Source organism: Danio rerio, chromosome 6 (assembly GCF_049306965.1).
Source record: "Danio rerio strain Tuebingen ecotype United States chromosome 6, GRCz12tu, whole genome shotgun sequence".
Taxonomy (NCBI): Eukaryota; Metazoa; Chordata; class Actinopteri; order Cypriniformes; family Danionidae; genus Danio; species Danio rerio.
Genome location: NC_133181.1, coordinates 12,483,788 through 12,501,420, shown reverse-complemented (window position 1 = coordinate 12,501,420; position 17,633 = coordinate 12,483,788). Strand labels below are relative to the sequence as shown.

The 17,633-nt window shown below is 37.6% G+C and overlaps 1 protein-coding gene across 6 annotated transcripts in view; it reads left to right on the top strand.

Annotated features, from left to right (window-relative positions):
- Positions 1 to 17,633, top strand: part of gulp1b (GULP PTB domain containing engulfment adaptor 1b) — a 118,273-nt gene that overhangs the window by 72,913 nt on the left and 27,727 nt on the right. For all 6 annotated transcript variants that reach the window (XM_001345116.8, XM_005165809.6, XM_021477028.3 and 3 more), the window contains exons 2-3: positions 1,080 to 1,163; positions 17,453 to 17,514. In XM_001345116.8, the coding sequence (XP_001345152.3) occupies positions 1,080 to 1,163; positions 17,453 to 17,514 (146 nt within the window). The remainder of the gene's footprint in view (positions 1 to 1,079; positions 1,164 to 17,452; positions 17,515 to 17,633) is intronic.

Genomic DNA, 17,633 nt, shown 5'->3' with positions numbered 1-17,633 from the left:
CTGGATATTTATATTTGTTTATATTATTTGTTAAATGCCTGTTTTGTTTAAAGTTACAGTTTATATATCTGACTGTTTGTATTAAATGACAAAATTGTATTACAAATAGTATATAAATATAAATATATTCATACATTTTAATACAAGAAATGCTGCTGTGAAGAAAATATGAAACTGTGTATGGAAAGCACCGTCAATGCACCGTGATGCACCGAAATATCGAATTGAACCGAATCGATGGCATGATAATCGTAACCGAACCGAACCGTGAGACTAGTGTAGGTTCACACCTCTATTAAAATCATTACTGAGAGTTCAAACACTGAAGAGCAAATTCATCGATGCATAGCTCCAATCCTGAACCATGCGAGCCAGTGGCGACAGCAGAAAGGGGAAAAAAGTTCACCTGATAGGAGTGAAGAAAAAAAACCTTGAGAGAACCAGACTCAGTTGAGCACGACCATTTTAATTTCTCCGCTGGCCAAAAGTCTTGTGCAGAACTTCAGTCACCGCGGTGGAGGCTGGAAGATAGCCTCAGCGAAGACTCGTCTGTCCCTGGTCATGTTGTCTGTAGTAAATGCACACTCTAATCTCAAGGTTTTTTGGAACACAAAAGAGTTCTTGGAGCTACTTGCTTATTATATTCTACTTCTGCTCACAAGTAAAAACCTCTAACGAATGCAATAAAGTTCATACATGTAGTAGACTAACTGGATTAAACTATGTTTTCTATCCACCCTTTCCATGTAAACATCTTGCTGTAAAAAGAGTCTTTACTTTAAATAAAGGTTTAGTTCACACCAATAAGAAAAGTTCTTCACAATTTCCAAATTGATCTCAACTATTTCTTCTGTTGAAAACAAAACAAGATATTCTGACGAATGTTGGAAAAAAGGAGCCGTTGACATCCATCTTTTGAACAAAAATCCAATGTAAGTCAATGGCTGTTTTGAAACAAGTGTCAAATGATGACAGGATTTTCATTTAGGGGTGAACTATCCCTTTAACTACATTATTGGTGCACATATAAACATATAGCACATATAAACACATTCTGTTTCTCTGTGTTTGTTCTTCAGGTGGCCTCACATTAGAGTCTGCCCTCAGCTTACAGGCACTTCTCAAACTCTGCAGAATGAACAGGGCTTTCAACAGGAGAAAGGGTAAGCGTATGTAAATTGTTCCTGCCTAGTCCTATCGGCCTAATTTTCACATCGGACCAATAACACTAACATAAAAATAGCATTTATCGGCAGATATTGATATGGCTGCCGATATATCGTGCATCCCTAATTTTCAGCTACGATTTGATCATCTGAGAAAAAGTTTGGAAATCCTTAAAAGTTTCCTGAAATCCTAGGCTAATACTATGTCTGTTGCAATCAGATTTTACATCTGAGGAAGTTCTGGCAGTGTCAGAAGATTCAGGCACTTTCCTGTGCACAGGCCCGGCGCTATGTCATAACTAAGGGGGCATTTTAAATCTATAGGAAGGCACTAGACCTAATGACTGATTTTTTTCTCTCTTGTTCCTTTCATTTAGACTATTTATTCACATTTATTATACTTTGCATTACTGCCTAAGTTACTGGCCTAAGGCAGTCATATACTTTTTAATAGTTATAATAGTATGCACAGTTTCGCTATTACTGATTTTATTAATTGACGGGAATGCAATGATATCGTTTATTAATGCATGGATCATGGCTTCAGTGCCAAATGAGTGCTTTAAATTATATGTTATTCTCCTCATTTCCGTTTTATTTTAAATAGCAGGCCTATGAATGTTTAAAGTTTTAGGTAAAGACGTCAAATTATGCCCACACATGCAAGCTAACCTACGGTCAGACTATTCGTACAACCGGTAAAAAAATATAGTGAAATCAGCATAACCGAGTCATCACGCTTCACATAGCCTATTAGCAAACAAAAATCAGTGTGAGGAAAAAGCTAAATGTTACAGTCTAATGTCATTGAAAAAAATATTTAAAGTAATTAGTGTAGCCAGAAAAATACCTAAAAAACTAAATTCTCAGATATTACCGTGAAAATTTGTAAAATTTTGGCATGGATAACACGCAACTCTATAGGCTATAAAACTTCTTTAATCATTTTAAAGGTAAAAATAAAGATTTATCTTAGGCTATCATAAATGAGTTTTTTTCCGTCATATTGTCCGGTTGGCAATTGTAAAAATGCCATCATAAACCATTAGGTTGTAGGCCTACCCATCATTTTATTTATTTATTAAGCCTATTTTAATAACTTGTTTTCAGGTTATTTTCATTTTGTAGGCCCATGAACTACAAGTCAAACAAAATTTATATGATAACTGTATTTAAGCTCTTAAAATATGTCTACAATATATTTTATGGTGTTTAATTTTGCATGAGCAAATAGCAGTTTAGACTAAATGACATATTTTTAAAAGATTATCATTCAATACCTGCAGCGCATGTGAGAAGTTTCTCGGTAAATTCTCTTACTCACGCACTATATACCTATTTCATTCATGCCACTGCAGACTTGACTTCGCAGGCCGATCATCTTTAAACGCAAAAGGCATTTTTTAAGTCTTCTAACTTGACTGCTGCTGCATAATGGGATGTTTCTTTACACACCTGTAAAAGTGCGCTTTTTAGCAATGTCAAAATGAAAGCAAACATTCAAAAGGTTCTGCATTTTGTCAATTTTAGCTTAATTGTAATAATATTAATAATAATATTAATGAATAAATTAAAATAATATTCATAGTGTAGCCTGCTGTGAGTATACAGTGAACTATATCTTTTTACTGAAACGTTTTTTAATAAAAACGGCTACATATTGGCTAAAATAGGCTACATATTCCCAAAAACTAATGTGAAAATGAATGGCAGTTAATTAATTTAATTTAACCTTAAATTTAATTAATTTTTTTTTAGAACTCAAGCGTTGTGTTTTAAGAATTAGTAAACCAAAACATGTAATGAATTAAGCTGCTCGTCTCATGTCACCCACTAGTCCAGTTTTCTCCCGTGTGAGTTGAGTGCGTCTCCGTGTGCATGTTTTAAAGGCTATATACGGGCGCACCTGACCTGACGCGGGGACCAGATCTCTGGACTATAGGTCTAGCTTTAATCTCACAATGTTCAGAATTTAATTGCTATTTCATATATTTTAAAATATCGAAATGTGTGTTCTGAGGGTTGGAATGACGGGAGTGTTAGTAATTAATGACAGAAATAATTTTCAGTTTTTAGTGAATAATCATTTATGAAAACTCGGGGGGGGGCACAAATTCTTTCTGAGGGGGCAATGCCCCCCTTTGCCCCCCTCGTAGCGCCGGGCCTGATGTAGCGTGACCAAGAACCAATAGTAGCACAGAATGCAATTCTGATTTCTTTGTTGTTGTTCAGTCTGGCATCATGACAACTGGGATCTTACAGTGTGATATGGGGATAACATTTGTGCAGTCTGACAAGCTACAGGTGTATTAAAATCACACATGCTTTATCGATTTAGTTCCTAAGAGTTATAATTCCCTTTTAAAATCAACAAATACATTACAGAGCCATGTCAAAACTGCGTTAAAATGTGCTAAAATAGGTTTCACCCCCTCATATCATGTTTTTATAGCTTCATTTCTGGCACTCATCTCTGCTTTCTTTCTTACTTCTAATGCCAAAAATCCCTTACACACATTTTTTTGCTTAACATGAACACTGCGGATGGACCTGCATTCGTAGGTGACATAGGTGAGCCTAGTTGTTACAGAAAGTGTACCTTCTGGCTTGATGTTTTATTAATGGCGTGACAGAAAAGCCTCTGGACCTGCTGGCGTGGTCAAAGCCAACCTTTGGCGAGTTTATCTCCAGCCACAGACACTGCAGTAGTAGGTTGCCTTGAATATTTCATAGCTTTCTCAGTTGGGACCTGCTCGTTGGCTGAAATTAACGTCTAAGCCCAAACAGACACCTTTGCACACGATTCTCCTCCACAGAAGGCGATAATGCTGCTTAACGATCTAGAAATTACGTGAGAATTTATATTTATTGACCTTTACAGTCACCGAGGGATGTTTTGTTGTGTGTAAACAGTTCTGCTGCATGAATGCACCTCGGTAATGACAAAATGGTTCAAAAGGAATATTGAAGATGTTTGGATATAAATAGACAAACTGTGACTTTGAATGATTCATGCTTCCCCTGTACATTAAAGTTCTGAACGTGTTAAAGAATTCATCCATGTTTATGCAAACATTAAGTGATTGTAGTTCAGTTGGAAATCAGAGTTAAGTTTTTGGCGAGTCAAGTTTTTTCTTTATCAAAGTTCCAGGATGAATTCCAAACTTTATCATTGGGCCCTTGAAGGGTACTTTGCGAAGAGGACAACATCTGTTGAGCGCTCCAACTGAAAACAACTGCCATTGTACATGCTGGGGTCAATACAAGACGTAAACAGGTCTATTTGTGAATGGTACATGTCATGGTCATGAGGATGTAGCTTTATCAGTTATAATCATGTAACCAGTGTGACAATGCTTAGGTATAAAAAAAATACTGCTTTGTTCTCTTGTAATTTGTTACTCACATTTTCATTTGGTCATTGTGTATTACATCCTATTATTGTTGGCCACATAGGTAGCAGCTGATACATATTTATTTTGAATACTAGCCTTTTTCAACATGAAAGTTTTACACTATTTCACCAAATAAAAAAAATCTAGATGTTTACACGAAGTTTCCTTGTTTTCTAAATTGGGGTTTGGTCTACGTGTTCTGAGATGCAAGTAAGTTTTTATATAGGAAAAAAGGAACCTCTCCTAATACAGCAACTTCCATTTTTCTTTTAATATTTGGCGCCAGTTTATCAGGAAATTATGATTTAGTTCTTTTGGACTTGTTGAATTGAAACTCGCATGGAAACATTGCTTTATTCTCAAATCTTTTATGCGATATTCCAGTTTTGTGAACACATTTGCAAACACAAATCACATCTTTGTATGGAAACATGGCTAATAAAGAACGTTTTTGTATTTGATTGCTTGTTAATACACGTATATATATATATATATATATATATATATATATATATATATATATATATATATATATATATATATATATATATATATAGTGATCATGATTTTAGAAAGTATTACAGCATTTTGTAAACGTTATTATTACCATTTGTTGAGCCTCCCGGTACAGTTTGATAACGCGTTTGCACCCGGAAGCTGCTTCATGTGAAGTCAGAATTAGCAAGCCGATTTCTTAGTTTTGTTTTTATATACACCCTAATTAATATGCATATATACTGCATCCGTTATTGGCTTCCACCACTTTAACAGCTACTGTATGATAAGAACTTCCTAATGAAACGATGGATGCCACATTGCAATTTTGTCTTTCATTGTTTCCCTTGCCAATTCAAAATGGCTACATTTTGCCAAGTGCTTTCCTCCATACCAAGTCATTGCTTCAAGGGCTCAAGCACCCACGAAAATGTCTGAGTACTGATGGAAAAACATTTACATTCACAGTCCCCAAATCACACTCATCATTAATTATGATACTGATGTTTTTACACTTATTATAGCATTCTTAAGGCTGATTTATACTTCTGCGTCAAACGCCGGCATATGCTACGGCACTGACGCATAGCCCTTCGCCGTGGCCGTCGCCGTCACTGATGTGCACCTCTCAAAAATTGTAACTACACGTCGCAACGACGTGTAGCGTAAGCTCTGTGATTGGTCGGCTTGGTAGCGCTGACGAGTCTGGGCGGGACCGAAAGCCGCGCGAATGGCGTGAGCGATTGTTTACAAGCGTGGAGTCCCGTGAAGGAGCTCCGGATGGAAAGTTTTGTTTTGTGTTTACCTCATAGTTAAAGTTGTTGCACGTCCGATGGTTCCTGCCTCAAAATGAGCTAGTTTGAGCCACTTGTACATCCCAGAAGTGTTCAGGAAAAGCAAAAAAGCAGCGAAGAAGCTCGACACAGAGGAACATTTACACCTCACTGCCAACTAGCGTTTCAGAAGTGTTAGTGCAGACCGACAGAGAAAGCGCGCAGAAGTATAAATTTGCATACGCCGTATGTTACGCCGGTCACCTGATGCAGAAGTATAAATCAGGTTTAAACCTATAGGAGCAGTACTGGGTGTAATTAGTAATTTATTTATTTAATTATTATTATATTTTGCATAATAACCTACTATTTAATAAACACGATTAGATTTGTCAAGCAATTGCGCATTTGTAAGTAACGATGGTGCCAAATATGGTGCAACTATATGGAACATTGTTTTGTTTTAAAGACAGAATGTTTTAGGTGTCATGATGGCGCAGTGCGTAGCACGATCGCCTCACAGCAACAAAGTCGCTGGGTCGAGTCCCGGCTGGGTCATTTGGCATTTCTGTGTGGAGTTTGCACTTAGGTGAATTAAATAAGCTAAATTGGCCGTAGTGTACAGTATGTGTGTGAATAAGTGTGTAAGGGTGCTTCCCAGGGTTGCGGCTGGAAGGACATCCGCAGCTTAAAACATATGCTGGATAAGTTGGCAGTTCATTCCACTGTGATGACCCCAGATTAATAAAGGGACAAAGCCGAAAAGAAAATGAATGAACCTAATGTTTCAATTTTTTTTACTTTTTTTTTTTAACCAAGAGGTCTGTTTGACTCATATTGATATAATAAAAAAGAGTTTAATTATTGTTTATGCATTGAGCTGTATTATCGAGCCAATTATTTAAATTACTTATCAGGTAATTAAGTTACTTCTCATACAATATAATTAGAAAGTTTTATGAATCATAATGATGTAATTAGTAATTAATTACTTTTTTGAAGCAACTTACCCTCTTGGATTGAGAGTCATTTTAGAAAATAAGTGTTTAGCTATCTTCCAGACTGACCAAAACAATCAAAAACCATCAGACCAGGTTGACCAGCAGACATAGCTTGGTGAAACAGTCTGTTTTGCCACTATAAGTATGACCTTTATTTTAGGCAAACCTGAATCAGTCATACAACTCATCAGCAAAAGGTTGAATTTGCAGTCATGTTCACCTGATAAATAAGCATCGCATGCTAATAGCTTTAGCCATTTTTTTTATCACCTAAATAAATGCACGTTAAGTGGCCTCATCTATGCTGTTGCTTTTCACGGGTTGTTCCCAATGCATACCCTTTATGATTATTTGTGTTTAAACTGACAGCTAATCGGTGGGAGCATAACAAAATGACCTTTTAGGCCTGAGCTTTGGACAGAGATGTCCTGCGGTGCTGTAACCTTTTCATAGCTCAGCGAGGTACAGGGAAAAGCAAAGGGTAAAGCTAAAAATGGACCTGTTTCCTTTGCACCTCGTTCATTATTTTTTGAGTTCAAAGACCAATGAGCTACATGAACCTGTTAATTGCACTGTTGTGGTTTCAATCACTCGTTATAATATTTAAAAACATTTAAACGACCTAGATTAATTTTAGAGGTCGCATGACTCAGCAGTTTTGTAAGTAGACTTATATTTTTTGTCCTTGGAATGTGTTTTCTCTTCATAGCTCTGCGTTTTGAGGCCATACTACAGTCTCATAGCATTATCAGCAGACTATTGAGGTTATCATAGTATATTTGATGTGTTAATATCTTGATTTATTTATTTTTTTCATTTGGGATGCCTGCAAAAACAAGCATTGTTATAAATATTGCAAATTTATCAATACGGCTCATTGAGAAAATGTGCCCAGGGTTACATTTTTGAGAACTGACAAATATGTACCCTGGACTACATCTTCCTGCAGTTTTTTGTTTTCACAAATCCTGGGTAGCCTGGGTTGCAAATAATAGAAACACACAACACCAAAGGAATGCACATAACCTAAAACAACTTGAGACGCAGTAAGGAGTTGACCACGACGACGGGGTTCAAGTCTGACAAAGAATGGTTGCAGAAAGTGAGTAAGACAAAATCAGGGGCCAAAAAATAAAATAAACAAGTAAATAACAGAGTGAGAATGTGGTAAATTCTAAAAATGTGGTAAAAATCAGGCGAGGGCTTTTCTTTTTCTGAATTGCTTTTTAGAACTGTCAGTTGGGTTTAGGGAAGTGGGTGGGCGGGTAAATCTGTGTTTTTGAAAATACTATCAGTTGGGTTTAGGGATGGACGAGGGTGGATCAGTCGATCAGTCAGTCAGTCAACAACGGCCTCTGGTGGATGTACACAAGAACAGCAGGTGCAATTGGCAGTCGAGAGAGCTAATTGAGATCTCAAAAAGTGTACACAGCGGCCACTGGTGGATTTGTGAAAACAAAAACTGCAAAAAACGTAGCTGGGATGTAATTGGCACTCTCCAGAAATGTATTTGGCAACACTTTTTTAGAATGAGCCTGCGTTGTAAAGTTGATTTGAAAGTGTAAAAGTGTGAAAACAAAAATTATATGTAAAAAAAAATAAAGTTTTATAATTTCATTTTTTCTACTCAAATTTAGGTCAAATATGGAGACATTTTTTTTTATATAAAAATTTGACCCAACTGTTTGTTGGTCCATATTTGACCTAAATTTGAGTTAAAACAACCTAGCATTTTAGTGTATTTAGTGTCCTTATATCATCACAGACTTTATACTCTCTCTAAATCAGAATGATTATTAACTTTATAGTTATCGGCTGTTTTTCAATTCCAAGAACGCAGAGAATGGACTTGCGTTCTTGTGAGGACCGGGCTTGCTAGACCAACTCAGAAGAACAAACTCAGAAGACTGCGAGAACAGAGATCGCGTCCTGTGAGAAATGAGATGTTGCGTTCTTACCTGGTTTTTCCTGATGGTCAAATGACTCTCACGCATTTTTAACCAAAATGATTTAAACATTACAGCATTCATACAACGATTTATTGTTTTTCCACTTTTCAAAATATATACTATAAATGAAGACTTAAAAAATATAAGTTGCACAATATAAATAAAACAGACTTCAATATGAATTTCAGCAAATAAACACCCTTAATATGTTTATTCCTTTATTAAGATTTTCATGGTGATGTTTATATTCGCCGATTCATTTAGGAAAACTCCTGAGATAAATAAGTTCTATCTTTAAACTTTAATAATCAGTATAGTTTATTTATGAACTAATTTCGAGAGGAGCACGCGCTTATGATTGATAGCAGCTGGTCCTCATTAGCTAGCGCATGATTCACTAATCAGACGATTCCGAAATCTTACCTTAGCCATCTTCGTCTTGAAGAATCCCCCATCCACTCCTACTCCTCCCCTTTCCTTGTCAGGGCAGCACGAAGGCCCAATGGTTAGCATTATTACCTCACAGCAAGAATGTCGCTGGCTCAGATCTAGCCAAGTCGGCATTTCTGTGAGGAGTTTGCATGTTCTCCCCATGTTTGTGTGGGTTTTCCCCGTGCTCTCCGGTTTCCTCCCACAGACCAAAAACATGTAACATATGTAAATGAACAAAACTAAATCGACATCATAGACAAGCGTTGATTTCAGCAAACACTCTCCATAGCTATTAATAATCTACATTTATCAAGCAGGGGAGTTCTCGAGACCTACCTGAACTCAGACTCCCCTCTCGCCCTGCAACAGGGAGGAGCCCAGGGCTCAAAGATCTCACAAGCTCAGGGCTCTCTCCCGGGACACACTTTATAATCAATCATCAGCTAAGGGCAAACTCTTTGAAATCTTTATAAAATGCTGCTCTTCCCACCTCTAGTCGCAATGAGTTCTGAGACTTCTACAGCGAGTTCGGTACTCAAGTCTGCATCGGTGCATCCTCGATATCAAGAACACATCCAGGAAGTTTCCACGTCCTCCGTTCTTGTGGGCTTGAGTATTGGAACTGAACTTTGGAAGTTGATGATGATGTAACACGAGAACGCAAGATCGCTGAAGAACGCATATTGAGAAACTGCCATCATTAAAGTTTTGCAAGTACTGACAGCTGAAACTGTGCTATCCAAATCTATAAGCAGACAGTGTCGTTTTCTAATATCCTCATGACATTACTGCAGCAGGATATGTCTGAACTCTCGTCCTCTCTCTGTGTTGAGCATTAATTGGTGTGCGGTGCGAGAGTTCATCTGATTAAAGTGTGTGTGTGTGTGTGTTTGCACCTGTGTGGTGGTGAATGCTGAAGAGCCGGCCTTATAAAGGTGTCAAATAAACAGTGAGAGAGCTATCTCCTCTTTGGCACAGCATTGGACAGCTTGTCAGCTTCATTATATTATTGTTTAGGTTTTTTTTTTTAGTCTGCATCGCAGTTTCACACTCATAGGGCCATCTTTCTTGCTCGCTGTCTCACTTGTTCTCCTTCTCCGTCCCTTAATCTTTCATCCTGCCTCTCTCTCTCTTTGCTTCCCACTGTTTATTTGCTCAGTTTTTTCTTTACTTTTTTTTTCAAAGCCATTGCTTGCTGAGTCAGGTGTAGATCACGGCGGTGTGCGCTGACCACAGAGGTCTCCCTGTGCCAATTCATCAACCCACAGTTTCACCCCCAGCTCAAGAGAGAATGGAAAGAACAAGGAGGAGCTCTTCATCAACACCTACACATGGCGATAGGAAATAAAGCACGGCATGTCAGTCAGCCGGATGTGGATGAAAAAAAATACCGCTGTCAGATCAGGGTCGTCCCTGATCATATAAGTAATACAGACATTGGCCGAGGTCCCGGGAAGATCCAGCGGGAACCCTCAAGGAGGTCTGTCATAAATAAGAGGCTTACTGTAAAACTTTCAACACAAGAGCACACAACAGCAGTCCAAACTCACAACACTTCTCTTTCTTGTTAAACCTCACTTTCACAAGTTGCAAGGCACCATGCAAAATACAAATTAAAGGTCCCATGAAATTAAAATAAAGTTTTTTAGTCGTTATTAGAATCAGTTTTATTGCCAAGTGTGCTTCACACACACAAGGAATTTGTTTTGGCTACAGAAGCTTCCAGTGTACAAAAAGTGACAACACAAAATAAAAATGGAAAAAAATCAATACAATAAACATTAAACAGAGATGCAGTTAGTCAAAAAATCTGGATGTTGAATTGTATGTACAGATTTGGTATGGATACAGGTTATACGCTTCTGTGTACAAATGTGTATGGAGAAAGTATTGCATTGTATATTGATATATGGTGCTGTGTACAAGTGGGTATGAGAAAGTGTTGCACGTTTATTGCACAGTAGGGGAATATTTAACTGTTCATGAGGTAGATGGCCTGAGGAAAGAAACTTTTCCTGTGTCAGGCTGTTTTTGTGCTTGGTGCTCTGAAGCGCCGACCAGATGGTAACAGTTTGAACAAGTAGTGCTGGGTGCGAGACGTCCAGAGTCATTTTGCGAGCCCTTTTACTCACTCTGAAAGATTACAGTTCTTGAAGTCTATGAAGGGTAGTGCCAGTGATTCGTTCAGCAGTCCGGCTGTAGTCTACGGTGGGTCGGTTTCGGCAGCTGAGCTGAATCAGACGGTGATTGAAGTGCAGAGGATGGATTGGATACTATAATTATTGTTCGTGTTTTACCATATCTAAGCTTGATATAAGCTAATGTGCTCCAAAACAGTGATAAAATTCACGTTTAGAAGATATAAAACCGATATATACCATGTAAAGCTTGCGGTTTGTAACTTTCTTAAAGGATTAACGTTGTTGTTTCTCACCAAATCTTCTAACCAATCAAATGCTATATGACAAGCCCCGCCCCTTCAAGATGCTTCTCAATTGCTTTTCATTTGATGTGTTTGAGCTTAAACTCTCCCATTGGCAGAGCTGTGATAAAACAAAACACTATTGGCTGTTTTTTTTTTTTTTTAAGGGGAGCTTTGTCCAGCAAATCTTTAAAATCTTTTAAATGTCACACTCTTAGAACCAACCCTTGCTAATTAGCAACAGAGAAGACTAAATGCAGGAATAAAACGAGGTGAGAGAGGACGAGGTGTAGGACATTTACAATGGTTTTGTCTTTACAGTACAATATTGTAGAAGTTGTCTGTGATGGGTTGTCGCTTACTTTTGCTTTTGTTCGTTTAGTGATTAAAGTTTGTTTGTCATTTGCCAGTTCCCGCCTCCTTCGATAATTCCTAACCTTTTCTGTAGACCCCCTGGTGCCCTTGACTTCCCTGGACAGTTTGAAACCCTTTGCTCTAATTAAACATGATGCACATGGACTTCAGCATTTAATAAACAAACCACAGTGACAACTACAGGAAGACATTAATTAAAGGATGTCCTCTGATTAATTGCCACATGAAAATAATTGAAAGAGACAACAAACACGACAAAAAAAAGTGGCATAAATAAAAGCAAGAGTAATCGGTTTAATTTATTCAAGACATGTCTTGCTGTGCTTCTCAAGTGCTGTAGCGCAGTATAATCCTCAGATTACACACCTTGCTGAGAAACATAAAAAACATATTTTGTTGTATTTAGAGTCTGGTTATTGTTTAAGGGTTAGTTCACCCAAAAATTAAAACTCTGTTATTAATTACTACCCTTTATGTCGACCGACTCATGGGACTGTCTGTGGAGGATAAGGAGCTTTCAGATTTCATCTAAAATATCTTAATTTGTTTTTCGGAGATGAACAAAGGTCTCCTGGGAATTGGAAGAATGCGAGAGTAATTAATAACAGAATTCATTCATTTTTGGGTGAACTTACACTTTAAAGCACAAAAATCAGAGGAAATACATAAGACCACTCTTGATGTTGAGTGTTTTTAAGTGGTCTCTAAGGTAAAGATGCAAGGTTGGTTATGGAGGAAAAGAAATAATCATCTTTGAAGTTTTCAGCGATTGTCATTCATTTGGAAAGAATCCGATGGAGAATTCTTTGCTACCTGAAAACCCTTTTCAGATATTTACACCTGAAACGTGTTCAATCCAGCGTCCCTCATGAAAACTGATATGCTCAATACCTTTCAGGACTTTTTGATGACTGTGTACTCTGTAACACTACATTCCTATTTGTATTTCCAACAGCTGTATGGCAGTTCACATTATATTTTAAAATGTGTTTAGTATATTCTGAGACAGTGTTGCTTGTTTGTTTTGTTGTACTTAAAAACACTTAAAAAATTATAAAATACTTAAAAACACTTAAAAAAATATAAAATAATTTTTAAAAAAGAAGACGCTTTTAGTGAATGTGAAATTACCTTTATGTGACTTCTGTGGTGCATAAAAAACTGCAGACTGTAAAAAGTGATTAGACTTTACTTAACATAAGTAAACCTGCTTTTAAAATGATTAGTTGACTTTACTTTAAAAGAAAGTAAGTAAACCTATTACATGGGAGGCATGGTGGCGAAGTGGGTAGCACTTTCGCCTCACATCAAGAAGGTCGCTGGTTCAAGCCTCAGCAGGGTTAGTTGGCATTTCTGTGTGGAGTTTGCATGCTCTCCCCATGTTTGCATGGGTTTCTTCCGAGTGCTCCGGTTATCCCCCACAATCCAAAGACATGTGCTGTAGGTAAATTGGGAAAGCTAAAATTGTACATAGTATATGTCAGGGCTATTCAATTAGTTTGTCATGGGAGCCGGTTTATGAAAAGCATCCCAATTAAAGGGCCGGAGAGATATGACAAACAATATGAGTGATGAAACAACAGCATATAAGAGCCCATATGTTGTATTTTTGCTCCTTAAGACACCCACATTGTATTTTTCTACTTTAAAATGTTCATATATTGTATTTTGAAACATAATATCAGTGCATTGTACAATGTGTTTTTTTTTTTTTTTACAAACATTCAAATGTTGTATTTCAAAGCACAACAAAAGCAGTGCATTACTAAGTAGGCTTCTACATTCAGACACATTTATTGTTATGTTTTGAACTGCATAACAATTAGGGATGCAACAATTATAGATTTTGGTTGTAAAGTTATATAGTCTGAAGAATAATTATGGTTTCACGGTTATATTAGGTAAGTATTTAAATGAACGGTTGTGATCATCTGCGATATCATACATACTTGCATTCATTCATTTTCCTTTCGGCTTAGTCCCTTTATTAATCTGGAGTCGCCACCGCGGAATGAACCGCCAACTTATCCAACACACTGTATGTTTTTATGCAGCTGTTGCCCTCCCATCTGCAACCCATCTCTGGGAGACATCTATACTCACTCATACACTACGGACAATTTAGCCTACCCAATTCATCAGTACCGCATGTCTTTTGGCTGTGGGGGAAACCGGAGCACCCGGAGGAAACCCGCGCAAACGCGGGGAGACCATGCAAACTCCACACAGAAACGAAGATAGAAGACGTGCAGCAAATGAAACTACGAATACTGGAAGCCTGTGCTGGCGTTTCTCCTGCGGTGTTGCTATCAGTGTGTGAAGAGTGGGAGAAGAGGGTTGCATTGACAACACAATTGGCAGCACATTGAACACATTTTATAAGTGTTCAGAAACTTGTGAATAACTCATGAAAGAATAAAGTTACAACCAAGAAAAGTTAAAACCAAGCACAGCATTGTTTTTCTTGTGAAATTCCCAATAAGTTTGATGCGTCAAATGACACTCTTCCTATTGAAAAAACAAAAGTTGTATCCAAAATGGCCAATTTCAAAATGGCCACCATTTTCACCATCCATCTTAAAAAGTTTCCCCCACACATATACTAATGTGCCACAAACAGGACGTTAATATCCCCATCCATTCCCATTTTATTAAGGTGTATCCATATGAATGGCCCTCCCTGTACTTCACCCGCAGCTGTTTTTCAGTCATTTGTAACCCTCATGCCCATGTCAGAGCTACAATTCACAATTTCATCAGTTTTTTGCAGATTTTTAGTCATTGGTGACGATTTTATAGCAGGTTAGTGTTTGCTTTTATATTTGGTGTCGGATTAATATTTGCTGGTAGAGAAAATCTATTTATTCACTTCTGCTATTAATACTTTGATTTGCATTTCAAAGTATTTATTTTTTCCACTTCACTGCAAATTAGAATTGAAACGGTATAAAAAGCACACAAACATAATGACATTTATACATTGTTATGGGTCAATGATGCTAATATTTCGCACAAATTCATCAATTTCCCCTTTCTGGCTTTTCTTTCTATGAATGAATTATGTAGAAGCACTGTCCATGCGTGTTTCCTCATCGGTTAGTAACACTTCCACAAAATAAATAAATCTACTGAAACATTGAATGACAAAGCCATATTTGCATAGCAATGTACTGTAGCGCAGAAAAGATGCACTGACACATTCTTTTTAATCACATGGAACAACACAGGAGTCAGTGCTGAGATAAATTATAAATAATGTAAATGTGCAATATAAAATATAAATGCAAAGTCTGCATCAAATCGGACTGATTTGAGCTATAATAACAGCCGAAATGTGCTGCGCTATCTGCTCTAAATGACCAGGGAGTGTGTTCAAGTACTGTATTTGTCCTCAGCTGCCCGTTTCTAACAGCGAGAGCAGAAGGACATGCAGAGCAGCTGGTGATACATGCCAGCTCCAGATCTAAAAACTGGAAGTTGCTGCAGATTTTTATTAGAGTATGATGATGCATTTCTAATTGAAAGGGATATTTAGCAGTGGGCAGGGTTTTATTTTCGTGCGACTTCTCTCATCTTTTACTAGCAGCAAACTAATGGTTGGATAGACGTGGCTTAGCATATCACTCAAGCCATCAAAGTTATGTTATCAAAGAAGGAATACCGTTTCAGAATGGAAGCAAATGGTTATATTTTGCTTAGGACATTATCATATTTTCAGTAGATTAATGTGCATGAATTAATGAGGTATATGCAACGGTGAACTGTTTTTTCATTACAAAATCGCTGCATTTAAGATCTGTTTTCTATAATAATCAGTGATCTACACTGCTTGATAGATATAAGATGTGAGTCTGAATGTGAGACCCAAAGTGGGTCTCAGACTCGACAAGAAGCACTGCATTAAATTCCATTTTCCAACATCCTGTCTTTAAAATATGAACATTGACACTCGCCGGCCACTTTATAAGGTACTTGTTATTGCAAATTTCTAATCAGCCAATCACATGGCAGCAATTTAATGCATTTAGGCATGGTCAGATATAGCTGCTGCAGTTCAAACCGAGCATCAGAATGGGGAAGAAAGGTGATTTAAGTGACTTTGAACGTGGCATGGTTGTTGGTGCCAGATGGGCTGGTCTGAGTATTTCAGAAACTGTTGATCTACTGGGATTTTCACGCACAACCATCTCTAGGGTTTACAGAGAATGTTCCAAAGAGAAAATATCCAGTGAGCGGCAGTTCTGTGGGCGCAAATGCCTTGTTGATGCCAGAGGTCAGAGGACAATGGCCAGACTGGTTCCAGCTGATAGAAAGATACTCATTACAACCGAGGCATGCAGAAGAGCATCTCTGAACACACAACATGTTGAACCTTGAGACAGATGGGCTACAGCAGCAGAAGACCACACCGGATGTCACTCATGTGAACTAAGAACAGGAAACTGAGGCTACAATTCGCACAGGCTCACTAAAATTGGACAGTAGAAGATTGAAAAAACATTGCCTGGTTTAATAAGTCTCGAAATCTGCTGCGACATTCGGATAATTAGGTCAGAATTTGGTATCAACAACATGAAAGCATGGATCCAGCCTGCCTTATATCAACAGATCTGATGGTTTAATGGTGTGGGAGATATTTTCTTGGCACACTTTGGCCGCATTAGTACCAGTTGAGCATCGTGTGACCGCAGTGTACCCATCTTCTGATGGCTAGTTCCAGCAGGATAATGCACCATGTCATAAAGTTCGAATTATCTCAAACTGGTTTCTTGAACATGACAATGAGTTCACTATACTCAATTGGCCTCCACAGTCACCAGAACTCAATCCAATAGAGCACCTTTGGGATGTGGTGAAACGGGAGATTTGCATCATGGATGTGCAGTCGATAAATCTACAGCAACTGCGTGATGCTAACATGTCAATATGGACCAAAATCTCTGAGGAATATTTCCAGTTTCTTGTTGAATCTATGCCATGAAGGATTAAGGCGGTACTGAGTGCAAAATGGGGTCCAACTCGGGACTAGTAAGTTGTACCTAATAAAGTGGCTGGTAAGTGTATTTTACCCAAGTATTTTCAATGGAGTTTCTGCGCTTACCTGCTGCTACTGACTGTGCTAGTGCTTTTTTTGACCTTTCACCTCATTTTATGCTTGAACAATTAATGAACGCTTACGTTTATTTTACTGAATGTATTTTTATCACATTACAACATCAATGCTGTAAAATGAACCTTATCAAATTTAAATTAGTCACATATATCTTTCACCAGAACTTTAAGATTAACAATGTGCTCCAGAAAAAATCTCCAGCAAGTTACTGCAATCTGGTTTAGTTTATTTTATATTCTTAAAATATTTCAAGTTTTTACATTTATTTTTCATTCATGTTTTTAATTCTTTTAGTTTTTGCTGCTGATTTTTTTTCTTCTCTCTGTTCCAGATAAACCAAGCATGCACACACCTGAGGCTTTGGTGAAAAGTCATGTTGTGTATAATGCAAAGGTACAGTTTGAGACTGATTTCTTATTTGCTCCTGTGGTGCTTTCTGCCTCTGCTATATTTAGTGCACTACAGAGAGACATAAACACACACACAGGCACAATCCTAAACTTCTGCACTGT